Source organism: Lissotriton vulgaris, chromosome 6, assembly GCF_964263255.1.
Source record: "Lissotriton vulgaris chromosome 6, aLisVul1.2, whole genome shotgun sequence".
Taxonomy (NCBI): Eukaryota; Metazoa; Chordata; class Amphibia; order Caudata; family Salamandridae; genus Lissotriton; species Lissotriton vulgaris.
The window spans coordinates 16268385-16293630 of NC_141694.1; the positions used below are offsets into that span (position 1 = coordinate 16268385).

Sequence of the window (25246 nt, forward strand, 5' to 3'; positions counted from 1 at the left end):
GAGACTTTCAGGGATGAAGCTGCTGTGCTGCACACTCTGCGTCCCCAAGAATCTTGGGTCTTGCTGTCCTTGTCAGGAGGAACTGAAGAAGAAGGAGCGACTGCGTGATTCTTCCTAGCTGAGGCTACGATATCTGAGTCCGCTGCAGGCTCCCCTTTAACAAAGATTGGATCCGAGTCGGCCGGCCTATACTTTTTCTGGATACGTGCCGGTACTGCCCTGATCGCTGCTGGCGTGAGGAAAACCTCCTTGATTGGGTCCATTATCCCTGGAACCAATGGGAGCAAAGGCCGTGAATATGATTTGTGACGAAGGGTCTCAAAAATCACAGTAGTGGAAACTTCTGGAACAGCCATTTCTATTTGAAGTTTTTGAGCGCCCCTTTGTAGAACGTCCAGATATGTGTTGACGTCGTCAAGCGGGGAAGCTCTGGAGCGAGGGCTGTCTGCCAGCGTTGGGGAGTAATCCCCTTTAGAAGATCTCGAAGAAGATGAGGAGGAGGATGATGGTGTTCTCCTTCTCCTGTGGTGAGATTTTTCCTTCCTCACTGGCGATCTTCTCGGTTGGTCTTCCCTTCGAGGAGAACGTGATTCTCTCCGATGCTCCCTTCGTGGAGATCTCGACCTCTCAGTTCGTACCTCCCTTCTCGGTGTTCGAGACCTGGGATGCTCTCTCCGTGGCGATCGGGAGACCCTGGGGGTATGCGACCTTTCCGCTCTCCTCTCCCGAGAGCGTGATCGGTGCCTGATAGGACTCTGTCTGTCTGTCTCTTCTATCAGTCTCTGAAGAGGTGACCTGTGGAGTGGGCTTACATATCTTTGCAGCCTCTCCGTCGCTCCAGAATCCTTCCAGTTGCTCAACGGAGCATACCATCTTGGCGAGAGTGTTATCTTTCGCTGGGGCAACGGACTTCTACTCCTGGAAGAGGACCTCGATGAGCTAGAGGCACTTGAGGAGGAATGGTGAGAAGCCGATTGAGTCACCAAAATAGTCGAAGGCACTGAAGGAGATTTTCGTCTCACTGGTGTTGGCAGACGTCTTAAAAGTCTTTCCCTTGACGTTGAACGCCTCTGCGGCGTCGACGGAGTGATAATCTTCGACGTCGAACGCCTCGATGACGACCTGTGCTCTCTCGACGTCGACCTATGATGTCGAGCCGATGACTGAGTCTTCTCCCTCGACGTCGAACGGCGTCGCCCTGCCTTCGACGGAGGTCTCGACGTCGAACGGCGTTGCCCTGCCGTCGACGGAGGTCTCGACGACGACCGACGTTGGTCTGTCGGCGACGGAGATGGCATTCGACGTCCTGTCGTCGACGAAGCCCTTGATGTCGACCTGGCATGTGGCGACGGCGGAGGATCGGACATCCTCGACGTCGAGCGCCGACACGCCTTCGACGATGATCCCTTCCTCGACGACGATCGTCCGAGGGGGCTTTTGCTCCTCGACGCCGAGCGCCTCCGTGGAGACGTCGGCGGAGGTGTCACACTCTTCGAAGCCTGTCGACGTTGAGACGACGGCGAGTGTATTCTGTCTCTCGACGCCGACCGTCGGCTGGTTGACGGCGGCGGAGTTGACTTACGTCTCGACGCCGATCTCCTCGCCGACGGAGATCTCGTGGCTTCTCTCGACGCTGATCGTCGCCTAGTTGACGGCAGAGCTTTCTTCGTTGTCGGTGATTTTCTTTTCGACGACGATTTCCTCGTCGACGCCAGTCCCGCCGTCGACGGAGCTTTTTCTTTCGAATTGTCCATCAGATGTCGTTTTTTCAGCGCCGAGCCCGGCGCTGAGGTTGATGGACGCTCTGACTTGCCTTTGGAGGGAGTTCTGGGTCTCTTTGAACTCTTCCTCTCTGTAGATCTTCCCCTCATGGATCTCTGGGCCAGACCATAGAGCCTGTTCCTCTCTGTCTTTTAAAGTTCTGTCAGACAGGTTTTGACAATGAGAACAGTCTTTTGGATCATGATCTTCTGGCAAGCATAAAATACAGACCTCATGAGATTCCGTTTTTGCCTTCTTGTGGCCACAAGAAGGGCAATCATCAAACAATGAGGGCATCCTGACAGGAAAACCTCACAAAAATTCGACTGCTAAGCAGTTATTTACTTGACCCTGATGTTAAAAGTCAAAGTAAATCAAAAAATTGTTCTTTTGAAGATTTTCTGACTGAAAAAGGCAGAAAAAATGTGGAGCTGTGTATCCAGGGTCCTTCCTGAAGGAGCCGGAAAGAACAACTGACCTGACTGTAACCCCTGAGGCATGATGGGAAGCTAGGGGCAGAGGTGCCTTAAAGGCACAGCGTCAGTTTTGGTACATGCAGCTACAGGGTTAGCTTTTCAGTCTTTTTAGACTGGGTATTTGCAATGCAGCCTGGGAGCTGTATATGCTTACAGTGTGTTATAAGAATTTCTACTGCTTGCTAAGCATTAAAACAGTTTCTAAACAAGCATTGGTGTTGTTTCCCATGTTTCTAATGCTAATACACATGTATGGTGGAAATTCTTCACAGCATATTCCAGCTCTACTGTTTTATTTGGCTGCAATTGCTTATTTTTATATATATATATATTTATATATATATGTATATGTATATGTGGGGCACATATAATATATTGTTTCCGGGGTCCCGCGCATGGGCGGGAATATTCTAATGCTTATGACTATTGATGAGGATCCCCTGGAAGAGAAGTGTTGAGCTCTCGTAGGTCTAGAATGGGGCGCCAAGTCTGTCGTCTTCCGCACCAGGAAGAACCTGGAATAAAAACCTCTGCCCCTCTGAGAGAGAGGTACCGGTTCTATTGCCCCCTTGAGGAACAATTGATGGGTTTCTAGATGGAGCAGTCCCAGATGTTTTGTGCGGATGGCGCCCGGAGCTCTCGTTGGAGGAAGATCTTGGAATTCCAACGTATGGCCACTCTGTACAATATTCAGGACCCACTAGTCCGATGTTATACTCCTCCAGCTGTTCAGACAAAAAGATATCCTGCCCCCCACCGATGTGACTGGGAGGGAAGGAACAGCAGGTAGAGCTAGGAGGCCGCTATTGCCTTTTGGCGCCGTCACAGCCTTGACGGTTCGGACGCCCACACGGTGTTTGGCGAGAGTAAGACGCCGATTGTCCCTGCTGTTGATTGGAGTACTGGGTCTTAAAAGACTGGGACGATTGCGAAGAATATCTCTGTTGGGAGTTGTGAGAAGGTGGCCTGATATGCAGTGGTCACTATTCTAGTGAACACTATGTATCAGTCCAACAACCCTTATTGATGATTGGTTGTAAGTCAACCTTATAAACCAGCTATCGTAGTAGCGTGGATACGAGCAGTCTAAGGCTAAAGACTCGAGAGGGCGTGTTAAGCCAGCTGTTATACCACATATATCCCTTGAACACCAAGTGAAAGGACACCACACAAGTGTTATGAAAATAAACAGTTATTTATTAACGATCACAACAGCCCTGTACTCTTTATGAGGACAGGGTACTAAGCACAAACCAAAACTCTTACAAAAATACTTAGGTTAGCACAGTATATACAAATGCCCGAGGGGCACGGAAAACCATATACTAGAAAAGTGGAATGCGAAATTACTAGCAGGTAAGTACAGTACTAATAGGCTTAGGAATCGCTAGGACTTAACTATAGAACCTTCAGATTACTTATAGGAGGCCTAGGGGACTCAGGTGCAGTGTGTGCACTCTCACGCGAGATGCGGGACAAAGTCTATGGTAGCTAGGAATTGCAAAGTTAGTGTTCTCGGGCGAACCCGACCTGGTAGGGAGAAAACGAAAGTAGATTCTGACCCTTGGATAGTGAGGCTATGCTGGGGCACCGAAATGCCGAAGTTACCTAGCCCAGGGGCTGCAGCTGCATAGGACTCAAAAGACGTCGGGAATCCTCGTTGACGGACCAGGAGCCTGGAAGAAAGAAGTTGCTGGCAGGCGACCAGTGAAGAGAGTTCGAAGTGATCCAAGCCTGGATCGATGGAAGATGACACCTGAAAGCAGAGGGGACCAAGTTCGAGACTACTAGCCAGTAGTCAGTGGGCACCAGGAGGGCACCGGATGGTAGCCACCTCGACAAGGCGTGTGGGTGACGCTGGGCTCGGAGATCTCACGGACCAGGAGGCGTTGTCGGCGACCAGGAAGGAGGATCGAGCTGTCCCACGAAGATAGAAGCTGTCGGCGTCGCTGGACCCAGGATTGGGCAACAAAACCTTGGCAAATTCAAGCCCACACGGTGGACCTAAAATGGCGTCTGGAGTGGACCAGGAGGGTCCGGGGTGCCTCTCTTCAAGAAGGAAGCAAGGGCCAGTCTGGAGCAACCAGACCAGCAGCAGTGATGTCGTCGGGCGTCGTTCAGAAGGCCACAAGCCAGCCGGCTAGTAGCCAAACAACGCGGTGCACAGCAAACAGCAGAAGGGCCCCACGCCGATCGTGGAGATGCAGGGAGGCTGATCTTGGGTGCTGGAGCTGCGCAGGGTTGGGGCTTCTCGGACCCCAAAGCACTCACCCGTGGAGGACACGGTGGGCTTGCAGTAAAGATGTCGTGCAGTCTTGGCGATCGTCGGTCCCTCGAGGTCTCGTCGCACTCACGGTTCTGAGCTTTGCTGTAGAGGTGAGTAGAGGTCAGAGGTGCCAGGGAAGCCGGGTCTCGTCGAGCTGGGTCGTCGGATTCGTGATGAAGGACTTGCAGCAGACCGCAGTGTTCTTTAGGATGGTGCCCGCTTGATGCAGGGTGACTACTCCTTAGCCACAAGGGAGAATCTTGAGGGAGAAATCTTGAAGTCCTTTCGAAGAAAGTCGTGTCTTGATTCCAAAGATGATCTAATTTGAACAGGGGGCCCGCTCCCATCTTTATACTAAAAAAGGGGGCTGACCCGGTGACTAGGTCCTGCCTATGGGTGGGACTAGGTGGGGGGTGGTTACACCCCTCTGCCATGCCGGACTTCCCCAGGCCAGGGGCTGGTGTGCCCCTGGAACTGGTTCAGACCGGCCTATGCGTAGTGAGCACCGGGGTGCCACTCAGCAGTCACCTTCCTGTAAAGCCCTGCCTACCCAGGATACACAAAACCATGTCTGGGACGGTGCTAGCACCGCCCCTGACAGGAAACCCTTTGTCCAGGCTCCCCTTGCTGGAAGGACTCCCAGCTGCAGGGGGTCAGACTCGTGTCTGTGGTGGCAGCATCCATTTTGTGGAGCTGAGGCTTCAGTTAACTTTAACCGGGGTTCACAGTTACATACATGTCGTGTCCCTCTAGAAGGGTGGAATGCTAACCCCGTCGCCAGAATTGGCGAGGGGTTAGTATTCCAATTCGTATGACACCTTACTCGACATGTTTTGATAAAGCAATACCAAAGTTAGCATTTAACCGCGAGGATTATAATGCACTTAAGAGTATATGGTATGCGATATCATGGAACAGCTATTAGGACTTGGTTCCGCAAGCTGCAGACAGGCTCAGCTCATGCCAGAGCACCATCTCACACGATTCCAAGCACTCTGCCTTCAGGATTGTCAAGGCCTGCCATAGGAGTGACTGATAGGAATCTGTGTGTCCATTTTAGGGTTAGGTATAGGTATACTACACCTACAGCAAAGCATGATTACACGACTTTGCCCCAGCTGTCATGCAGCCAGTTGTGTCAAATTTAAGAGGCCAGCCAGGGGTGGCATAATACATGCTGCAGCCCCTGGCAGCCCTGGGTACACCTATGCCCTGAGTTACAGGGTCTGATAAGGTGGCCCAGTACCAATTGGTAAATGCACCTAGGGTACATGTCGTAATTTAGAAAGAGAACAGCCAGGCTGTGGGTCTGATTGGCAGGCCCACAGCCAGAGAAAGTCGTAAACCAGTGAAACAAAAGCAAAAAATCTGGGTGATCATAGGATTGCAGACCCTACTCTCCTACATGAGTTGCCTCTATACGAAGAGAAAACCCTGCCACGAACGCCCTTAAACGGGACCTTGCGGTAGTTGAGAGATCCCAGTGACTTCGCCGTGTCTGTATCTTTCTTTATATTCTGCAGGGCATCATCAACATGCTTACCGAAAAGCATCTCTCCATCAAATGGGAGGTCCAGGATCTTATTTTGGACCTCTTGACGAAACCAGGTGGCTCTCAACCAGCCCTGGCGACGCAGCACTGCTGACCCCGCTAAGGCCCGAAAAGCAGCGGAAGCAATATCCATTGTGTGAGAAGTTGGCCCGATATGCAGCGTTCGCTATTCTAGCGACCGCTATGTATCGTTCCAAACGACCCTTATGATGATTGGTTGTAAGTCAACCTATAGACCAGCTATCCTAGTAGCGTGGATACGAGCAGTCTAAGGCTAAAGACTCGAGAGGGCGTGTTAAGCCAGCTGTTTACCACACATGTACCCCTTGAACACCAAGTGAAAGGACACCACACAAGTGTTATGAAAATAAACAGGATATTTATTAAGATTCACAACAGCCCTGTACTCTTTATGAGGACAGGGTACTAAGCACAAACCAAATCTCTTAGGAAAATACTTCAAGTGCACAATTAAAACAAGTGTCCGAGGACACGGAAAGTTTAGTGGTCTCGGGCGGACCCGATAAGGCAAGTCGGAAGCGAGGGACTCAGGACCCTAGAGTAAGGAGGCTATGCAGGCACCGAAATGCCGAAGTTACCTAGCCACGAGGGCTGCGGCTGCACAAGACTTACAGGCGTCGGGGGTCTTCGCTGACGAGCCAGGAGCCGGAAGAAAAGGAGTTGCTGGCCGGCGACCAGTGATGAATAGTTCGTAAAGATCCAAGCCTGGATCAGAGATCGATGACACCTGAAAGCAGAGGGGACCAAGTTCGTACTACTAGCCAGTAGTCAGAGGGTACCAGGAGGGCACCGGTTGGCCGTCACCTCGACCAGGTGAGTGGGCGACGCTAGGCTCTGCAGTCTCACGGACCAGGAGGCGTTGTCGGCGACCAGGATGGAGGTGCGAGCTGTCCCACGAAGGATGATGCTGTCGGCGTCGCTGGGCCCAGGATTGGGGCAGCAAGCCTTGGCAGATCTCAGGGCCACGTGGTAGGCCTAAGATGGCGTCTTGAATGGACCAGGAGGGTCCGGGGTGCTCCTCTCGGAAAAGGGAGCAAGGGCCGGTCTGGAGCAACCAGACCAGCAGCGTTGTCGGGTGTCGTCAAGGAGGGGCACAAGCCAGCGGCTAGTGACCAGACAACGTGCTGAGCAGCGAGCAGAAGGGCCCCACGCAGATCGTGGAGATGCTGGGAGACTGCACTTCGGTGCTGGAGCGGCTCAGGGTCGGGGCTTCTCGGACCCCAGAGCACTCACCAGAGAATGGCTTCGATGGTCGTGCTGGTTAAGAAAGCGTGCAGGTTTTGATGATGGCCGGTCCCTCGAGGTCTCGTCGCACCCACAGATCACAGCTGAGCTGATGACGTGGGTAGAGGTCTGAGGTGCCAGGGAAGCCGGTTCTCGTCGAGCTGGGCCGTCGGATCCTTGAGGAAGGACTTGCAGCAAACCGCAGAGTTCTTAGATGGTGCCCGCTGATGCAGGGTGACTACTCCTTAGTCACAAGGGAGAAATCTTGAGAAGAGTCTTGAATGTCCTTTCGTAGAAAGTAGTTCTTGATTCAAAGATGATCTAATTTGGAAGGGTCCCCGCTCCGGCCTTTATCCTAAAGAAAGGGGTGGGTACATGACTAGGTCCTGCCCTAAGGGTGGGACCAGGAAGGGGGGTAGTTACACCCCTCTCCCCTGCCGGACTTTCCCCAGGCCAGGGCTAGCGCCCCTGGAACTGGTTCTGACCGGCAGATGCGTAGTGAGCACCGGGGTGCCACTCCGCAGTCACCTTCTCGCAAAAGCCCTACCTACCCAGAATACACAAACCCTGTCTGGGACGGTGCGAACACCGCCCTCGACAGGAAACCCTTTGTCCAAGCGCTCCTCGCTGGAAGGACTCCCAGCAGCAGGAGGTCAGACTCGTGTCTGTGGTGGCAGCATCCATTTTGTGGAGCTGAGGCTTTAGTTAACTTTAACCGGGGTTCACAGTTACGTACATGTCGTGTCCCTCTAGAAGGGCGGAATGCTAACCTCGTCGCCAGAATTGGTGAGAGGGCAGCATCCCGATTCGTATGACACCTTACTCGACATGCCTTGATAACGCGACCCCGAAGTTACCGATGTGGTACGCGTTATCATGGAACAGCCATTGGGTCTTGATTCCGCAAGCTGCAACCGGGCTCGGCTCGGGCCAGAACCTAGTTCACACGAGCCCACGCACTCTGCCTTCAGGATTGTCAAGGCCTGCCATAGGAGTGACTGATAGGAACTCGGGTGCCCATTGTATGGTTAGATATAGAGCTACTATACCTAAAGCAAAGGGTGATTACACGACTTTGCCCCAGCTGTCATGCAGCCAGTTGTGTCAAATTTAGGAGGCCAGCCAGGGGTGGCATAATACATGATGCAGCCCCTGGCGGCCCTGGGTACACCTATGCCCTGAGTTACAGGGTCTGATCAGGTGGCCCAGTACCAATTGGTAAATGCACCTAGGGTACATATCGTAATTTAGAAAGAGAACAGCCCGGCTGTGGGTCTGATTAGCAGGCCCACAGCCAGAGAAAGTCGTAAACCAGTGAAACAAAAGCAAAAAATCTGGGTGATCATAGGATTGCAGACCCTACTCTCCTACACATTGCGCAGTCGATAACTTCGGAGGAGGATTTTTCTCCCTCCATCATCACGCTCTTGGCCTCCTCTCTTGATGCGTCTGGTAATTGTTCCACAAACGGTGCCATGTCACACCACATCTGGCGGTCGTATCTGCCTAGAATGGCGAGAGAATTCGCTGCTCTAATCAACAAGCTGGCCATGGAAGAAAACCTCTTCCCCACGTTATCCAGACGTCTACCCTCCTTGTCCGGAGGCGTAGTCAAAGGGGTCGTTGGATTTTTTGACTTGCTTTGGGAGGCTTGAGAGATCACAGAATCAGGCTTCGGCTGTCCAAGAAGACAAGCTGGACTGCCTTCCGGAGCCTTATACTTTTTTTCCAGTCTGGGAAGCACCGGAATAACAGTGGCTGGATTCTGCATGATCTTCATGCCTTCTTCCCACACATGTTCGATTATCGGATTGGATTTGACAGACTTCCTGTATTGCTCCTTGAAGTCATAGAGGAAGCACTCAGACTCCTCTCTCGTAATCGGCAGTTCAAACCTCTTTGCAGCCGTCTCCATTAGGTGATGGAACCCCCCTATGTCCACAGGAGGGGATATAGACGTATCACGACCAGTGGCGGCTGGGTCTTGTAGCCCACTGTCACCCTGATCCAGATCTGGGTCCTGCAATGGATCAGTCAAGGGTTCCACTTGAACAGCCTCATCGTCCGAAGAGGTATCCTGCTGGACAGGACTGGCTAGTTCTGGATCCGGTGTTCGAGATCGGACCAGAGGTATAACCTGAGGTGGGAAGAGTTGAACCACCTGCGAAGGAGGAGGAGCAGTAACAGACTGCGCTTGTGGCAACCCCTGTGGCGGAGGTAGCGCAGACTGCGTTGAAGGTTCCGAAGGAAACCTGTTCTTATAGTCCTGCAACATCAGCTGAAGATCAGAGAGCAGAGTGGCGGGCATGGCCACCATGTCCTGTCCTAAACCAGTGAGACGTTGCTCTTGTGAGATATAGTGCAACTGCTGCTCTCCTGCATGCTCGAAATATTCTTCAGTGTCAGTGTCCTGCAGTTTAACATGCAAGTCTGAGGGACTGTAGGCGTCTCCATAAAGATTCGGAAGATTCGACGACACTCGTCGTGGAGACGTCATTTCCGGCGTAATTTTCATCCTCTTGAGTGGAAAAGGCATCTTTTGGCCCGTCAACGGTCTCGTCGACGGAGCAGCAGTCGTCGACGGTATGGTCGTCTTCGTCGACGAAGTCTTGGTCGTCGACGGGACGATCGTCGACGGTACAGTCGTCTTGATAGCAGTTGAAGAAATTGAAGAAGTAATCCAAAATCCAAAGATTGTAGGAAAGAAACTGAGCAGAGCTCAGTGGAGACTCCCTAGCACAACGTGCGGTAGAAAAATCTGAGGCTCTAAGTTCTCTCAGGAAGGTTCTAGGAGGTGAGGCTGTTCTGATTGGTCCTGGCAAAAGTTTGGTCTCTTTTACACAAAGAGAGTGATAGGATACAAAATGAGATGAGGCCTAGGCCTGTTTTTCTCTTTTGTTTCTATGGTTTTTGTACTACCGAGGCTCCCATTCCGACGACGGGGAATGATACAAAGCATGGGAATCTATGAAAGTTCCAATACTGGAGCAAGTGAAGTTCCTGGGGAAATATAGTATGGCCAGAAGATACGGGGAGGGGGACCGTCCTGGTAAACCACTGGCAGTCATGCTCAGACCTCCAAAAAATTCTGCCATCACAGAATTAAGGGATGAGAATGGTGACACAATAAGTGGACCGCAAAAGAAACTCAGTCACCTAACAGTGTTCTATTTTACTTTATTTTCCTCTACTATCCCAGACATGAAAGAGGAGCTGCATACATATCTAGTATCACTTAAACTATTATGGCTAAGTAGAGAACATAGAGAATATCTAGATGAACCTTACACGGTAGTAGATATAATTAAGGTCATTAATAGCCTCCCTAATGACAAAGATGGCCTGATCACTTCCTTCCATAAAATCTATACCGCATTACTAGCCCCACAATTATTGGAAGTATATCAAGAGTCTCTCGAAATGAGTGGTCTCCCACCCACGATGTGCGAAGCAGTAATTTTAACATTGGTAAAGCCTGACAAAGATATCACTAGCCATGACTAACCATTCGCTATCTCTTATTAATATTGACAATAAATGTTACGCTAAACTAGTTGCCCAAAGACTAAAGCCACTACTTCCACTGATAACAAGGCCGGACAGGCCTGGTTTTATCCGAGGCATATCAACAGCATCAACCTGAGAACCATATTTGCCCGACTTCATTATTTAAATCCCAAGACTCCTGCCACAGCGGTGTTGCTAGACGCAACTAAAGCCTATGATTCCCTAGAATGGCCTTACTTATTCATCATCTTCAGCAGACTAGGATTCAGCCCGGCATTTAAACCTAAGATCAGGGCTCTATTTGCCAGCTCCACTGCCAGGCTGCATGTCAACGGTCTGCCATTGGAGTTTTTCTATCATTAGGGGCACGAGGCAAGAGTGTCCTCGATCCCCACTCCTCTTTGTTACAGCCATGGAACCCTTGGCTGCCCGGATACGATAACATCATGCTAATAGCGGAGTGGGGTTTTACACAGGAGACCGGTTAATCTCACTATATGCGGATGACATCACGCTCTATATTAGCAATCAGGTAGAAAACACTTCCTACCATACTTCGCGAAAGAACCAGATTTGGCGGTCTGTGCGCGATTCAGATTAACTGGTCCAAATACACGAGGTTCCCTATGACGGACTGAACCACCCCATTTACAATGGAATATCCACTCAAATGGGCTGACTGTCCAGTAAAATTCTTGGGGATCTGGTTAAGTCATGACATGCAGCAGCTTTGGGAGATGAATCTTGGGCGCAGGGTCAGCTGCTTAGAGGGGAAAATTAAAACCTGGTCACAGCTGCCTCTATCCTTAGCGGGAAGAATAGCCATTGCAAAGATGATCGTGCTGCCAAAATTTTTATATATTTTTGTCAACCTCCCAATACCCCTTACACAAGCGTTTTTTAAAACCTTGAGATCTGTGATGATTCAACTGGTATGGGCTGGGAAACAAGCGCATATCTCTTGGGAGCTTCTTACTCTACCTTTGAGTCACAGGGGATGGGAGCACCGGATATTCCCTTATAGGCTTACTCCGCACAAGCCCATATCCGAAATCATTGGATATTCCCTACCCCATTTCAGCAGCATATAGCTATCGAACTGGACAGAACAGCACCTGCTCCACCAAATGTTGCAGTCTTCTCTAAATTTAAAAGACCCAGAAATTAAATCGATACTACTGAGACGCTCCAGTGGGCCTGGGACGGTCTGCGATTGAGGGTAAAACAGGAGCTGTTCTATGCACCCGCTGCCCCTCTCGCATGTAACCCCCAGATACCTGCAATGGCCGACTGTGGCGAGATTGTGCGCGCTGACAGGCTAGGCTGGAGGACCTTTGCTGATCTTTATCTAGGGGATACATTTATCTCCCCTCCGGAGGCGGTGGGAGACAACACAGTGCACTTCACTGACCTATTCCTATATTATCGGATCAGGGCCAGCTATCACAAATTTTATAGCTCCTTCCCTGCCCCTTGACCAACTTTAACAGCCCTAGAACAGATACTAAGAACATAAGTTACTTACCTGTAAATTGTGGTTCTCCAGTATTGGTGTCTTTCATAGAGTCACATGCTTCAATATTCCCCGTCGTCGAAGTGGGAGTCCCACGGTACATAAAATAGCAGTAATATATGCATATATAAGTAAAATTATCATAATTATATAAATACATATACATATATAAAATACGGTAAAATATCCAGAAAACTCAAAAGTACCATAGAACAGAATAGGCCCATAAAAAGCCAAAGGGAGAAACTCAACTTAGTAACATATGTGTCATTATGTTTTGGTCCAAATTCCAGCTAATCAGGCTGTAGCTCCCTCTAGAACCTTCTCCTCAGAAGCCCAACACCTCAGATTTTCGTAGCCTGAGGAGAAGAGAGCCTCTGAGGGGAGGATGGGAGGGTCACATGTGAATCTATGAAAGACACCAATACTGGAGAACCACAGTTTACAGGTAAGTAACTTATGTTCTTCTCCAGTATTAGGGGTGTCTTTCATACATTCACATGCTTGAATAGTAGAAAGCAGTAATCATCATAAAAGTCATAAAGGTAACAGTAAGTTCAAGTATATAAGAAACATAACATATTAAAGAGAAAAAACCTTTATGACTGGAGGCGGGTAGCAACAGAGGCTCACCTTTAATAGAAAAGATTCCGCAGCACCGCTTGTCCTACTGCTGCATCTGCGGCGTCTGTTGACTGCAGACAGTAGTGCTTCGTAAAAGTATGGCTGCTCGACCACGTAGCAGCTCTGCAAATGTGTCGCAGAGGTACCCCCGCAAAGAGGGCAGTAGAAGCTGACACAGATCTAGTTGAATGAGCACGTACTGGAGCTGGAAGAGGCTTGCCAGCCCGTTGATGACAAAAGGTAATGGCAGAAGAAATCCACCTAGTAATAGTTTGTTTGGTAACAGGTTGTCCTTTGCAGATCGGGCCATAGGCCACGAACAGTTTGTAGGAGAGTAGGGTCTGCAATCCTATGATCACCCAGATTTTTTGCTTTTGTTTCACTGGTTTACGACTTTCTCTGGCTGTGGGCCTGCCAATCAGACCCACAGCCTGGCTGTTCTCTCTCTAAATTACACATGTACCCTAGGTGCATTTACCAATTGGTACTGGGCCCCCTTATCAGACCCTGTAACTCAGGGCACAGGTGTACCCAGGGCCTACCAGGGGCTGAAGCATGTATTATGCCACCCCTGGCTGGCCTCCTAAATTTGACACAACTGGCTGCATGACAGCTGGGGCAAAGTCGTGTAATCACCCTTTGCTGTAGATATAGTATACCTATATCTAACCCTAAAATGGACACACAGATTCCTATCAGTCACTCCTATGGCAGGCCTTAACAATCCTGAAGGCAGAGTGCTTGGAATCGTGTGAGATGGTGCTCTGGCATGAGCTGAGCCTGTCTGCAGCTTGCGGAACCAAGTCCTAATAGCTGTTCCATGATATCGCATACCATATACTCTTAAGTGCATTATAATCCTCGCGTTTAAATGCTATCTTTGGTATTGCTTTATCAAAACATGTCGAGTAAGGTGTCATACGAATTGGAATACTAACCCCTCGCCAATTCTGGCGACGGGGTTAGCATTCCACCCTTCTAGAGGGACACGACATGTATGTAACTGTGAACCCCGGTTAAAGTTAAGCAAAGCCTCAGCTCCACAAAATGGACGCTGCCACCACAGACACGAGTCTGACCTCCTGCTGCTGGGAGTCCTTCCAGCGAGGAGAGCTTGGACAAAGAGTTTCCTGTCCGGGGCGGTGCTAGCACCATCCCAGACAGGATTTTGTGTATCCTGGGTAGGCAGGGCTTTACAGGAAGGTGACTGCTGAGTGGCACCCCGGTGCTCACTACGCATAGGCCGGTCAGAACCAGTTCCAGGGGCACACCAGCCCCTGGCCTGGGGTAAGTCCGGCATGGGAGAGGGGTGTAACCACCCCCCTCCTAGTCCCACACATAGGCAGGACCTAGTCACCGGGTCAGCCCCTTTTCTTAGTATAAAGTTAGGAGCGGGCCCCCTGTTCAAATTAGATCATCTTTGGAATCAAGACACGACTTTCTGCGAAAGGACATCAAGATTTCTTCTTCAAGATTCTCCCTTGTGGCTAAGGAGTAGTCACCCTGCATCCGCAGGCACCATCCTAAGAACACTGCGGTCTGCTGCAAGTCCTTCCTCCGGAATCCGACTGCCCAGCTCGACGAGACCCGGCTTCCCTGGCACCTCTGACCTCTACTCACCTCTACAGCCAAGCTGAGAACTGTGAGTGCGACGAGACCTCGAGGGACCGACGATCGCCAAGACTGCACGACTTCTTTGCAACAAGCCCACCGTGTGCTCCACTGGTGAGTGCTTTGGGGTCCGAGAAGCCCCGACCCTGAGCAGCTCCAGCACCGAAGATCAGCCCTCCAGCATCTCCACGATCTGCGTGGGGCCCTTCTGCTTTTGCCTGCTCACCGCGCTGTGTGGCTACTAGCCGGCTGGCTTGTGGCCTTCTTCACGACGCCCGACGACATCACTGCTACTGGTCTGGTTGCTCCAGACTGGCCCTTGCTTCCTTGCAACAGAGAAGCACCCCGGACCCTCCTGGTCCACTCCAGACGCCATTTTGAGTCCACCGCATGGGCTTGAATTTGCCAAGGCTTTGTTGCCCAATCCTGGGTCCAGCGACGCCGACAGCTTCATCCATCGTGGGACAGCTCGCTCCTCCATCCTGGTCGCCGACAACGCCTCCTGGTCCGTGAGATCTGCAGAGCACAGCGTCACCCACTCACCTAGTCGAGGTGACTACCATCCGGTGCCCTCCTGGTGCCACCTGACTACTGGCTAGTAGTCTCGAACTTGGTCCCCTCTGCTTTCAGGTATCGTCCATTTTCAAGATCCAGGCTTGGATCACTTCGAACTCTCTTCACTGGTCGCCTGCCAGCATCTTTCTTCCAGGCTCCTGGTCCGTCTACGAGGATTCCCGACGTCTTTTGAGACATATGCAGCTGCAGCCACTGGGCTAGGTAACTTCGGCATTTCGGTGCCCCAGCATAGCCTCACTATCCAAGGGTCAGAATCCACTTTCGTTTTCCTCCTACCAGGTCGGGTTCGCCCGAGAACACTAACCCTGAAATCTAGCTACCATAGACTTTGTCCCGCATCCCGCGTGAGAGTGCACACTCTGCACCCGAGTCCCCTGGGTCTCCTAGAAGTAATCTGAAGATTCTATAGTCAAGATCTAGCGATTTTAAAGCCTATTAGTACTGTACTTACCTGCTAGTAATTTCGCATTCCACTTTCAGAGTATATGGTTTTCCGTGCCCCTCGGGCATTTGTATATACTGTGCTAACTTAAGTATTTTCGTAAGAGTTTTGTTTTGTGCTTAGTACCCTGTCCTCATAAAGAATACAGGGCTGTTGTGATTCTTAATAAATATATTGTTTATTTTCATAACATTTGTGTGGTGTCCTTTCACTTGGTGTTCAAGGGGTATATGTGTGGTATAACAGCTGGCTTAACACGCCCTCTCGAGTCTTTAGCCTAAGACTGCTCGTATCCACGCTACTAGGATAGCTGGTCTATAAGGTTGACTTACAACCAATCATCAATAAGGGTTGCTGGACTGATACATAGTGTTCACTAGAATAGTGAGCACTGCATATCAGGCCACCTTCTCACACAGTTGATCAGATTTCCTGAAGGATGCAGTGCGCTGAATGTAAAACTTGAGACAAAGTTTCAAATCCAGGGAATGTAATGAACGTTCCGCAGGAGTTTGTGGATCAGGAAAGAAAGTTTTTAAAATGACTGGTTCATTGAGATGAAAATCACTGGGGACTTACGGAATAAATTTAAGATTAGTACGTAGAGTAACAGCCTCTTTTGAGAACTGGAGAAAAGGAGGCTGAATTGTGAATGCCTGAATGTCACGGACACGTCTAGATGACATCAAGGCAAGCAATAGGGCAATTTTCAACGTGAGGAATTTTAAGCTTGCTGAATGGATGGGTTCAAACGAGGTAGGAGGAGCTGAGACAAAACCAGGTTTAAGCACCAAGCAGGCAGAGGAGGACGGATGAGTGGAAAAATACGGAAGAGGCCTTTGAAAAACTGTTGAATGATTCTAGATGAATACAGTGAGGTAGAATCATCATGACGGAAGCGAGAGAAAGCTTCCAGAAATACCTTCAGAGTGGAGTGGGAAAGTCCTGACTTTGCAAGGGATAGGAAGAAAGGCAGGATTATTCTGGTTTGGCGGTCATCGGATCCAAGGCTTTGGTGTGGCACCAGACACAAAAACGCTTCCACTTCAACTGATAGGTTTTAATGGTGGAAGGAGCACGGGCGTGCGCTAACACCTCTCTACAGTCAGCATCGATGGTCAGACGCGCAAATTCATGGTGTTCAGGTTCCAGGCATGGAGTTGGAGGTATGCTGGATGCGGATGGCAAATCTGGCTCTGCAGCATCGTGAGGAGGTGAGGCAGAGGATGAAGCGGAATTGGCTCGTTCTGGGAGAACAAGAGCAGGTCCGAGAACCATGGGCGCTGCGGCCACTTGGGTGCGATCAGGATGATATGGCAGGGTTGAAGCCTCAGCCTGTGCAATAAGCGCGGAATTAGAGGAAGCGGAGGGAAGGCGTAGCTGAATGCGTTCAACCAGCTGATCGAAAATGCATTTCCGCTCGACTCTCTGTGGGAACGAAGACTTGCAAAGCGTTGGCATTTTCTGTTGGTGATAGTCGCAAAGAGATCCATCTGCGGCTGGCCCCACTGGCGGAAAATGAACTCGAGAGTTGGTTGATTGAGTTCCCACTCGTGGTTGTCCGAGAGAGACCTGCGGAGCGAATCCGCCAGAACATTGGAAACACCCGGCACATGGATGGCTGTGAGATGAATTTGATGACGAATCGCCCATTTCCATATCTCCTGTGCTTGTTGGGAAAGCGAAAGGGACCTTGTGCTGCTCTGCTTGTTCAGGTAATGCATGCTGGTGGTGTTGTTTGTCCTCACCAGCAGAGATTGGCCTTGAACAATCCGTTGAAAAGACTTCAGGGCAAGGAAGATCGCCAGAAGCTCTAGGCGGTTTATATGCCAAGTGCGTTGGATCGCAGTCCACTTCCCTTGTACTGACAGTCCTTCGAGATGCGCTCCCCAGCCCTCCAGGGACGCATCGGTTGTAAGTGTCAGAGTCGGAGCAGCGTCTTGAAAAGACCGACCTGTGGAAATGTTCGGAGGGTGAGCCCACCACTCCAGAGCCTCCTGAATGCGGGACGTGAGAAGGATCCTGTCGTTGAATGATCCTGAAATCTGTTTCCACTGCTTGTCTAACTCCTCTTGGACGACCCTCATATGTAGCCTGCAGTGGGGAATCAACTGTATGGCAGAGGAAGCCATGCCGAGGAATGATTTCAACATCCGGACTGAAACGTACAGTTTTCACTGAAGGGATCGTACCATCTGGAGCATGCGGTCTCGTCTTTCCTGGGAGACAAAAACCATTGCCAGCTGAGAATCGAGTGAGGCTCCTAGAAAATCTCGCCGCTGAGACGGGCGAAAGTGTGACTTCTGGCAATTGATGGAAAGGCCCAAGTCCCGAAACAGGGAGATGCAAGACTGAGTATGCTGGATTGCCAGTTAGAGGTTCGGAGCCTTTATGAGACAATCCTCCAGGTATGGATAAAACTGGATACCTTGTAGGCGCAGAAAAGCAGCTACCGGGGCCATGATCTTGGTAAAGACCCTCGGTGCTGAACGGAGGCCGAACGGCAGGACTCTGAATTGGAAGTGTAGGTGTCCGACTGTAAAACGAAGATATTTTCTGTGCCTGGGGTGGATCGGGACATGAAAATATGTGTCCTGGAGGTCGATCGTGGAGAAGAACTCTCCGAGATTGAGGTAATGTGTCTGGAGCAGTGTCAACATTTGAAAAGTTTTGGATGTGATGAATTTGTTTAAAGCTCGTAGATCCAAAATTGGGCGCCATTCCCCCGATTTTTTCTTGACTAGAAAAAAAAGCGGGAGTAAAATCCTTTGCCCTGCTGGCCTTGTGGTACTACCTAGATAGCACCCTTCCTGATCATTAATTTGACTTGAGTCAAAAGGTCTTTGAAATGGGGAGGAGGCGGGCCAGTAGGAGGGCGAGGTGGAGGAAATTTTGTGAATTCCAAGGTGTGTCCCTTTGAAATCAGATCTAGGACCCACTGATCGGAAGTAATGTTGGACCAATTCAAGATGTAATTTTAGATTCGACCTATAATTTTTACAGTCGGTTGAAAAATAACGCTGGGACCGTCACTGTTTCTTTGCATTTGAACCACCTCTAGAGGTAGTTTTTCTTTGGTATGGTCTGGAGGAGGTCTGACGACTCTGGGACTGGTAAGTTTGTCTTTGCCGGTTGTCATTGTAGGAGCGATATTGGTTTGATCCACGAAAAGTGGAATAGTTGCCGCCTCTACCACGTGCTCCTCGAAAAGGGCGTTTCTTATATTGGAGAGACCCCAACGCCTTGGCAGTATCCGTGTCTTTTTTGATTGATTCGAGGACCTCGTCGACATGCTTTCTGAAAAGCGATTCCCCATCGTAAGGTAGATCGAGGACTTTAGCTTGGACTTCAGGGCGAAATGCTGTAGATTTTAACCAGCCTTGACGCCTTAACACAGCAGCTCCCGCCAACTGTCTAAACCTCGTAGAGGAGATATCAATGGCGCAGTCAATGATCTCTGAGGAGATTTTTTTCACCCTCCTGAATGATGGTTTGTGCCTCTGCGCGAATAGCATTTGCAAGTTGTGGAAGCAATGCTGCAATCTTGGACCACATGTGGCGGTCATACCCTCCAAGAATAGCCAAGGAATTAGCTGCCCTTACAGTGGTGGCTGCCATGGTAGTAAATTTTTTCCCTATGGAATCCAGCTTTCGGCCTTTATGATCTGGAGGAGAAGTAAGAGGCGTGGAAGGATTGCGAGACCTCTTTTGAGCCGCCTGAGTAATGACGGAGTCCGCTTTAGGTTGAGACACCAAACATGTTGGAGAATCTGCTGGTGCTTTATATTTATCGAGTCTTGGCAGGACAGCTGGAATCTAATTCGGTCGCTCCATTAATTTGAGACCTTCATCCCAAATGTGGTCAATTATAGGGATAGTGTGAGCTTGCCTTTGAGGTAGGTCTTTAAAATTGTTTTCTCTACGGTCAGTCTGTTGGACGTCCAAAGTGAGATGAAACCTCTTAGCAGCGCGGACCATCAAATTGTGGAAGCTGGCAATGTCCACAGGAGGCGAAGCCAATGGCGACGTTGGTGGAGTGGAAGGCGTGTGAGCCCTGTAATCATCCCACTCTTGAAGGGCATGGTCATCATCATCATTTGGATCCGTATTTTGAGGGTTAGGATCGTCATTGTCCATATCAGGCAGAGCATGCACCGGTGACTGTGACGGAACTGGTGCAGAGGCTTGTGTATGCGGAGGAGGTTGCGGGACTTGAGAAACAGGCAAAGATGGAGGAAATCTGCGGTTATAATCATCCAGCAATTGTTGCAGATTCCTTACCAAAGACAGTGGTATCTGTGTCGTTTGGTCTGACATAAGTGCTTCGGACCTATCTACTGGAAAAAGTTCTGTCCCATCTTCGACGTACTCTTCCTCCTCCTCATCATAATCCTGGCACTTGATGTGCAGCTCGGATGGACTAGTCGCTTGACCGAAGGCATTATCGTGCTCTGAATCATCATTGGAGTCCTCCTCCGCTGACTGAAACAATTTGTCAGGAAGAGCAGAACCACTCTTAATTGGACTCAGTTGAATTAGAGGTACACGTCTGAGCGTAGAAGCAGTAACCACTGTGAAGGTGGTAGCTGTGGCTAAAGAATGGTGCAGCGTCAACGAGTCCATCGACGTGGCGATGGAAGAGTCAACAGCCGGTAGAGGCATCTGCACTGTGTCCACAGGCAAGGATTCCGTCGACGGATGTGACTTAGGCTTCGTCGACGAAGATTTCTTCGCCGTCGCAGTCGTCGAGGCAATGGACTTGCTAGTCGACGAAGATGGTCCCGTCGACCAAGGGTGGACCGTCAACAAAGTGGCAGCCGTCGACGAAGCAGGTCCCGTCGACGGGCAACGACCCGTCGACGATGTTGTAGTCTTGGTCGACGACGAGTAGTGCGCCGACGAAAGGCGCGTCGACTGATGTTTCTTAGTCGACGAGGTGGATTTAGCAGCCGTCGACGAGATCTTCAAAACAGAGGTAATGGGCCTCACCTCATGTGATGTCGTCGACGAGGTGGACGTCGTCGACGTAGTTCGAGGACAGAGCATGTCGTCGTCGACGTGGAGACAGCATCCACGGATTTCGTCGTCGACGAGCCAGTGCCCATTTTAGAGGATGAAGGCATGGCTTTGGACAAAGACACCAGAAATCCAGGTCTCGTAGGCGCATGTGGAGGTAAATCCTGTAGGGAGACAACCTTAGAAACATCAACAAGTCTCTTTTTCTTCAGAAAAGGAGAAGGTAATTCAGTCTCCGACCCACGTTTTTGAGAGGTCTTTGAGTGAAAAGAAGAGACACTCTCATCCTCCGAGACCACAGCGTCCGTAGTCTTCAACTTCTGAAGCCACAGAAGGAGACGGGCCTCTCTGTCCCTTAAAGTTTTAGGTGGAAAAGTACGACAGTACTTACAGGTCTTCACTTCATGGTCTGGGTAGAGACAGTAAATACATTTACTGTGTGGATCTTCATGAAAGAGACGCAGTTTTCCACAGGATGGACAAGATCTGAACAAAGATTTCCTTGAAGAAGACATTGAGAGATGAAAATACAGCTAAATAAGTTGAAAAACTGAGCAGAGCTCAGGCAGACTCCCTTCACACGATGTGCGGTGGAAAATCTTAGGTCTTGGGCTTCTGAGGAGAAGGTTCTAGAGGGAGCTACAGCCTGATTGGCTGGAATTTGGACCAAAACATAATGACATTGATATGTTACTAAGTTGAGTTTCTCCCTTTGGCTTTCTATGGGCCTATTCTGTTCTATGGTACTTTTGAGTTTTCTGGATATTTTACTGTATGTTATATATATGTATATGTATTTATATAATTATGATAATTTTACTTATATATGCATATATTACTGCTATTTGATGTACCGTGGGACTCCCACTTTGACGACGGTGAATATTCAAGCATGTGAATCTATGAAAGACACCCCTAATACTGGAGAAAATATAAACCCCAGAGTTAGCCAATTACAATATTATATAACTATGCAACTCCCCTTCCCAATCATTTGTCCCAAGTCTTTTGGAGGGTGGAACGAAGAGTAACCCACGCCCTTTACTGAGGAACAGTGGAAGTTCTGCTGTAGTCAGCTGGAGATGCTGTCTCCGAACTACAAACTTCGATTAATTCACTTCAAATTCTTACATAGGTATTACCGAACGCCAGCACAGCTTTTTTGGATGGGGCTAAGCGAAGATGATAGGTGCTGAAGATGTGGCTCACCCCAGGCCTCCTTTCTCCACATGGCTTGGCATTTTCCTAAGATAGCACAATACTGGGTAAAATGTTTTGCCTCAATTAACGGGATATTAGAGTCGAGGATGGAGCCATCACCACTCCTGGGTATTTTGGAGTACACGAAAGACACCACTGCTGAGTCTAGACGCCTGCTTGCGATATTACTGTTGCTGGCGAAGAGACGAGTAGGCCATGACCTGGGGAAGGGCAGGCGTTCCAAAGACCAAATCTTGAGTTACTGATGTGACATACTGCCAAGAATATCTTAATACATTCTGGGAGCTGATGCCGGTTGACTATAGACCCCAGGATATTTGGGGTCCCTTTCAAGACTGGATTAGATCTCAAAATTCATTAGATGTTGATACAAGCGAATCATAGGGTTCCACTAGGAGCTTGCTCATGTTGCACCTGATGACCACGCTGTCATGATGCAACCTACTGGTATTATTGCCCTCACTTCTGTGTAGCAATCCACTTGATCCACCAATTGGCTGTTACACCTAATGTCAATTTTCTCTGCTAAAATCATAACTGACGTAATGCTTAGCTGGCAAATACGCAAACGTTTGCTGCTGTACTAGGTTCTTCCCATTGATAGGGTTGCTGTCCCTTTTTGCCTCTCCCTTTTCTCAAACTCCCCCTCCCCTCCTATACCTCTCCCTTTTCTTTCTTCCCTTTTTTCCCCTCTTCCTTTTGCAGATACAAGTCCACACATTTTAAAGGGAGCTTAAAGGCTGTACGTATGGATTTGTCTTGTATGGCACGTGGTTTTCTTTTGATTTTACAAAATGTCCAATAAACAAAAAAATTTAAAAAAATTTAAAAAGCATATATCTCATTCCTTGGGTCTATACTGTTGGTGAAAGCAGTACACACAAGTCACTGCGTGGATCATCCACAAAAACTGCTTTCCCACATGACATGCCAGTACCAAGATTTTTTTTTTCAGTGAGTCAGTCATTGTTTGGCAACAGAAGTTATTTCTTATAAGTCACCAGCCTGCAAGTTCAAAGAATGGGTGTATTACCATAAGGAGTATAAGGTTGGGTAAATAATGCATATGCATGAGATGACTAAATTAAAGTAGCACAGGTATTTTTCAGATGTAACATAGCCGCTCTTACACTTCAATGCAAACACTTAGGTAAATGCAGAATATTACACTAAACAGCCAATAGCAATAGTCCTCTGGGTTCAGGCAAAAGCCCAGTATATATTTTTACATAATTGGTTTCCTCAAGTTTAACAGACAGCTGCAGGGTCGGACCAGAAATTAAAAAGTACTTAAAATATTTCAGTAGAAACATTTTGCTAAACATTTTGCTATGACTGTTAAAGCACTACCTACCAAAGAAGACTGCTTTCCCACAGCCAGGGCAGAGGGACGTTTCTCCTGAAAAGGTTTTCATGTATGATGTTGCTGTATTAAAGCAAAATAAGGTACAATTAGTCGTGGTAAAGAACAAAAAAGTAATTAAGCTGAAAATAATTCCTGAAAAAATCCTAAGATTTTGATGTATATCAGCAAAAGGAAATCTGAACACTTTCTTGAAAATGGAATTGCTAATGCACCGAGGCAAATAGTCTGGTAAGGCGTTTGAAACAGATCACAATATTCCCTCCTTTAAGTTTTATGTAAGCATCACTGGAGAATAACAGATACAGATTATTAACTATGGACACTAATGTTCAACTTTTTCGGGCTAGCGCTGTGGAACGCAATGGCATTGTATAGTAGAGCTGGGATGTCTTACTCATGCACGATACTTTAGCTCCAGTCTGGACGCACACAAGTGTGTAGGACCCCAAGAAACCGGAGGTGCCTTGTTGCACCCCATTTATTATTACCGGACTCTCTTGTCGAGAGCGCAGACCGCCAGTGAATCAGGGATGGCTGTAGAAGGAGGGGAGCTTTATACCCTTAGGGGCTTGCACTTTGTGCACGTCAGAGCCCCACCCACATCCACTGTTTTGGACCACGGCTGAGTCGGTACACCACGGGCATTGCAAGGCTTCTCCACAACTTAGGGTGGAATTAGATATATCGGACATGCTGCAATACTATGATTGTTTTGTATCAGATCGGCTTTGGAATTCTTTACGACCTCACTATAGCTGTGGATTTGGATTATTGCGCGAGACCCGTTGCAAGTTTGGGATTCTGGTGTGTTTCTTCTTTCATTATGTCCTGAAGAAGTCTAGAATCTAAAGGCCGAAACGCGTGGACAGCCTACCTCTGAAGTCTCCGGAAGGCCTGGATTGTTTAATGTACACACCGTCTCTTGTTAAGATCTATAGATTTTGCATGTAAAAACACACTGACCCCAGAGACGATATAATTCAGAGCGATTGTACAGGCATTTTATGCACAACCTCCCACAAATAGATTAGTGGAAGACAGGAGTTCTCTAGAAGGATGAGATTTGGTTTTACTGTGAGTTTGTAATGTCTTGTCCTACTTTGTTGAATCTTTGTATGTAGCAAAATTGTATGTTCTATGTTTAATGCATCACGATAATTATTTTATTCTGGATGAAATCTGAATATCTGAGAGATCCAATAAAAGAAAGATCTCGAAATATTCGAGCTGTGTCAAGGATTAATTAATGTAATAATTAGAACTAAAAATATTTATCTGTCCCGGCTTCTCATCTGTTTTCTTTTCCTACTGAATCAGATTAGCCAGCAGTTTGGCAGCATATTTTCATTAGTTTTGAACGTCTTAATACATATACCTATGTTTATCAATAAAACACGCAATCCATACATAGCAAGTATGAAACAGTAATAATAGGAACAATAATTAATAAATGGATTCCTTTAAGCATTAAACAGAAAAAAAGCATCTCACTATGGAAAGGTCATACAGCAATGGTGGAAGGAGGGTAGACATGGGTGGCTCACCTTAATGAAAAAGATGTGAGAGTACTGCTTGGCCCACTGCAGTGTAGTTTAGAACTGCTGAATTCAAGCAGCAGTGTCTTGTAAATGTGTCTATTCTTCCACGTTGCTGCACAACAAATTTCCAGAAGTGACACTCCCGCAAATAAAGCTGTAGACGCAGCTACAGCCTACATGGAATTGGCTCAAACTCTTTAATACAACGGGCTGCCTGCTTTGTGATAGCAGTATTGTATGGCACTTGAAATCGACCTAGAAATACTTTGTAGAGCAGGAAACCTTTCCTTAGAGCACAGTATGCGACAAACAGTTGAGAAGTCTTGTGAAAAGCTTGCATCTTTTGCAGATAAAGTTTAAGGCAACACCTGACATCTAGCAAGTGAAGAGCCCCATCTGCAGCTGTCAAGAGATTTGAGAAGAAGGTATTTAGCACCACAGTCTCATTAAGATGGAAATCAGATAAAACCTCGGAAATGAATTTTGGATTCGTGCAGAGAACTGTCAGCTTTCAATTGCAAAAACTGTTCCT

General features: G+C 48.6%; 1 protein-coding gene across 2 annotated transcripts in view; it reads right to left on the reverse strand.

The window, feature by feature from the left end:
* Positions 1 to 25246, reverse strand: part of CRIP3 (cysteine rich protein 3) — a 743798-nt gene that overhangs the window by 339014 nt on the left and 379538 nt on the right. For both annotated transcript variants that reach the window (XM_086925848.1, XM_086925847.1), the window contains exon 5: positions 23165 to 23236. In XM_086925848.1, the coding sequence (XP_086781974.1) occupies positions 23165 to 23236 (72 nt within the window). The remainder of the gene's footprint in view (positions 1 to 23164; positions 23237 to 25246) is intronic.